The sequence below is a fragment of the Electrophorus electricus genome, chromosome 6 (assembly GCF_013358815.1).
Source record: "Electrophorus electricus isolate fEleEle1 chromosome 6, fEleEle1.pri, whole genome shotgun sequence".
NCBI classification, from domain to species: Eukaryota; Metazoa; Chordata; class Actinopteri; order Gymnotiformes; family Gymnotidae; genus Electrophorus; species Electrophorus electricus.
Window position 1 is genome coordinate 27,053,723 of NC_049540.1, and position 3,311 is coordinate 27,057,033.

At 58.1% G+C, this 3,311-nt stretch overlaps 1 protein-coding gene across 1 annotated transcript in view; it reads left to right on the top strand.

The window, feature by feature from the left end:
- The first annotated feature begins 1,087 nt into the window (after positions 1-1,087).
- Positions 1,088-3,311, top strand: part of gtf3c4 (general transcription factor IIIC, polypeptide 4) — a 9,788-nt gene continuing 7,564 nt past the window's right edge. The window contains exons 1-2 of the mRNA XM_027004237.2: positions 1,088-1,354; positions 1,611-3,311. The exon at positions 1,611-3,311 is cut by the window's right edge and continues 42 nt beyond it. Coding sequence (XP_026860038.2) covers positions 1,088-1,354; positions 1,611-3,311 — 1,968 coding nt within the window. The remainder of the gene's footprint in view (positions 1,355-1,610) is intronic.

Below are 3,311 nucleotides of genomic sequence, written 5' to 3' on the forward strand. Positions count from 1 at the left end.
TGTGTCCTATAGAGAATGGTCAAAGCGATGCAAAAAAAAAACAGCCGCACAGTGTATGGCGACTGTAGAAAGCCAAACAGCAACATGAAAGGAAAGACAAATCCCGGACGTTTGGGGCACTTTAGAAATGCCGGCCAGACACATTTTTAGGTCCCAAAAAGAGGACATGTCCGGGGAAAGGGGGTCACCCTGCCCACGTCTGTGGTTAAGCGGGCGAACCGTTTGGTTCCGTGCATGTCGCACTTGCTTCATCGGGTCTACGCAGCCTGGTGGTTTGGGGAGGGGGCAACGTGCCAGAGCTTACAATGGTCCCGGTTGATCATTATAAATCGCGCTGCCCGTCAAACCCCTCTGGAGCTGATGGGCGTCGTATGCTCGCGGGCGATTAATGACCCGTCACCTGTCGCGCTGACGAGATAAAAGGTGTCATTGGCTCGAGACGTTGAGCGTGCTTGTTCCACAGAAGGCAAATATTGGTCTGCTCTTTATGCGAGTGTTAGTCCAGCAGTCGCTCCGTGTGCACGTCTTATTTTAAAAAATGAACAAAAGCCTTTCCAGCAATGATCAGTCCTTTATAGTGTAGCCCCTTTTCCTGCAGTCGGTGCTATCAGTGAAGTCCGTCCCACTGATATTTGTTTGAATAATTTAGGCCAAAAAAAAAGGTTGCAACAAGGCCCTGTCGTCGCAACTGTCGTGTGTTTATGTTACCTGCAGAACACGTTTTTAATAGCTTTTTTAAATGTTTGCAGCCAGATGTTATAGGGCCTATTGCCAGGAAAGCGATTCTATACATATAGAATTTTCAAAATAATATATGTGTTACAAAAAAAAAAAAATACAGAAAGAAATATGTATAATGTGAAATGTTGACGAAAGTTACGAATATCACTTTTAAAAGGGGTTTTTTAATTCCTCGATCTTTTTTACGCCCCATGTTTCGTTTTCTGGTTTGTCTAGCAACTCTGGTGTAATTCACGCGTACATGGCAACCCAGGGGAAAGTGCGCTGGAGAAGCCACGCCTTCTCCGTTGCGTCACTTCCTGGAGACGGGAGGCGAGACGGGGGGGGGGTTATTTTCGTACGGAAAATGGCGGCTCCCGCGGACGAACCGAGGACGGAGGACGATTTTTGGGCCGAGCTCGGGCCCGTGGTGAAACGGGAGCCCGCGATTAAACTGCTGAGCGCGTTCAGCGGCCTCGAGCCTCTGGCGTGGTCGGAAGACCACCGTCTCGCGGCGTCCACCGCCAGCAGCGTGTCCCTCGTGGAGCTGGTGTGCGACGTGCACGGCTACAGCCAAGATTTAGTGTTGCACCGCACTCACATCCCAGCTCCGGACTCCGCATGCGAGCTGAAGGTAATTCGCTTGGAAAGGCGCTTGCATCTGCAGCGGTGTGCACGGTCTTGCTCTCGCGCGTGTGTTGCGCTCGGCTGCAGATCACTTCGGGAGTGGGGAGTTATCCGCGTTTCCCCAAGGATGCAGGAAGCATTCAGATGATGTTCCAGCGTGTGTCGCATTATTTACATGCCGTATTTCTTAGTTTTGTCAGTGTTGTCAACATCAGCGTTAACTTCCGTCCAAGCTTTTTAGTATTGGTGTTTTCTGTTAACAGGTGGGCCCAGACGATGAAGTGAAGAAGGCAAAAGAAAAGCTTGAAAATTGTACCGACCCAGCAGCGAGGCAGCTTTTTCTGATGGACAGAGTCCTGAACCCCCAGGGCGGCCCGCTGCGCGGCGTCAAGTACACCAGCTGGTCCCCGCTGGGCTGCGATGTGAGCGGCCGCTGCCTCCTGGCCTGCCTGATGCTGGACGGCCGCCTCACCGTCCACAGCGGCCACAAGCGTCTCCAGTGGTCTACGCTCCTGGACCTCACCGAGCTGTATGGGGACATGCTGAGGTCCAGGGACTACTGCACGCAGAGCGGCGACGCCCCCCTCGGCTCGCTGGAGGATGCGGACGAGCTCCGGCGGCGCTACCGCATGCAGACACCCGTGCGGATGGAATGGTCCGGCCTGTGCAACACGCAGCAGGTGCAGAGCAACAACGAGTGTAAGGATGTGGGCACGGTGCTGCTGGCCGTGCTGATGGAGAACGGCGACCTGGCGGTGTGGCAGTTCCGCCTGCCCGTGCAGGGCAAGGGCTCGGTGGTGTCCTGCAACACCATCCGGTCCGGCGTGTCGATGCCCAGCGTGCTGGCGTGGTGGGAGTACGAGCACGGAGGCCGCAGGATGAGCGGCTTGATCGTGGGCAGCTCGGTGGGGCCCATCAAAATTCTGCCCGTCAACCTGAAGGCGGTGAAGGGCTACTTCACGCTGAGACAGCCCGTGGTACTGTGGCAGGAGACGGACCAGATCCCCGTGCACAACATTCGCTGTATCTCGCTGTACCACCCGCACCAGAAGTGCAACTGTAGCCTGGTGGTGGCGGCGCGTGGCGCCTACATCTTCTGGTGCCTGCTGCTCATCTCCAAGGCTGGGCTGAACGTGCACAACTCGCACGTCACCGGTCTGCACTCCACTCCCATCACCTCCATGAGCGCCAGCCGCAACGGCGGCTCAGTCTTCACCTGCTCACTGGACGGTACTGTCAAGAAGCTCACGCCGGTGTTCACCGACGTGGCTGTGGTCTTCAAGCAGCAGGCCATCACCCTGCCCGAGGGCGTGGCCGGCAGGCGCGTCCACGGGATCTCGGTCAGCCCCAACGGCGCCTACCTGGCGCTGGCCTCCACCGAGGGCATGGTCAACGGGCTCCACCCGGTGACGCGCGAGTACCAGGTGCAGTTCGTCACGCTGAAGACGCCGGACGAGGCGGCAGCCGAGCTGTTGGAGTCGCAGCTGCGGAGCCTCTACCGGCAGGCGGACCTGCTGGACCTGGTGCGCTGCCGTGTGCTGCGGGACAAACGCATCCCGCCCTTCTTGCAGGACGAGCTGGATGACAAGGTGCCCACGGCGGGCTGCGTCTACCTGTGGCGCCTCAAGCTCTTCCTCCTGCGCATCCTGTACCAGTCCATGCGCAAGGCCCCCGTGGAGGCACGTTGGAGGCCCACGCACGAGGACAGCAAGGCGTTCCTGGCCGACGAGGAGGACGAGCCGGACGGCGGGGGGCGAGGAGCGGAGGCCGGCGGCACGGAAGATCTCGGGGCGAAGGAGGGAGACGGGGACGCCGGTGAGGAGCAGATGAACGAAATCTTGGCCTGGATTGAGGAGGCCGAGTCGCACCTGACGCGCGAGCACATGAAGCGGGTGCTGGGGGAGGTGTACCTGCACACGCTGATCACGGAGAACACCTGCATCCCCACCAAGGGGCTCTGCGAC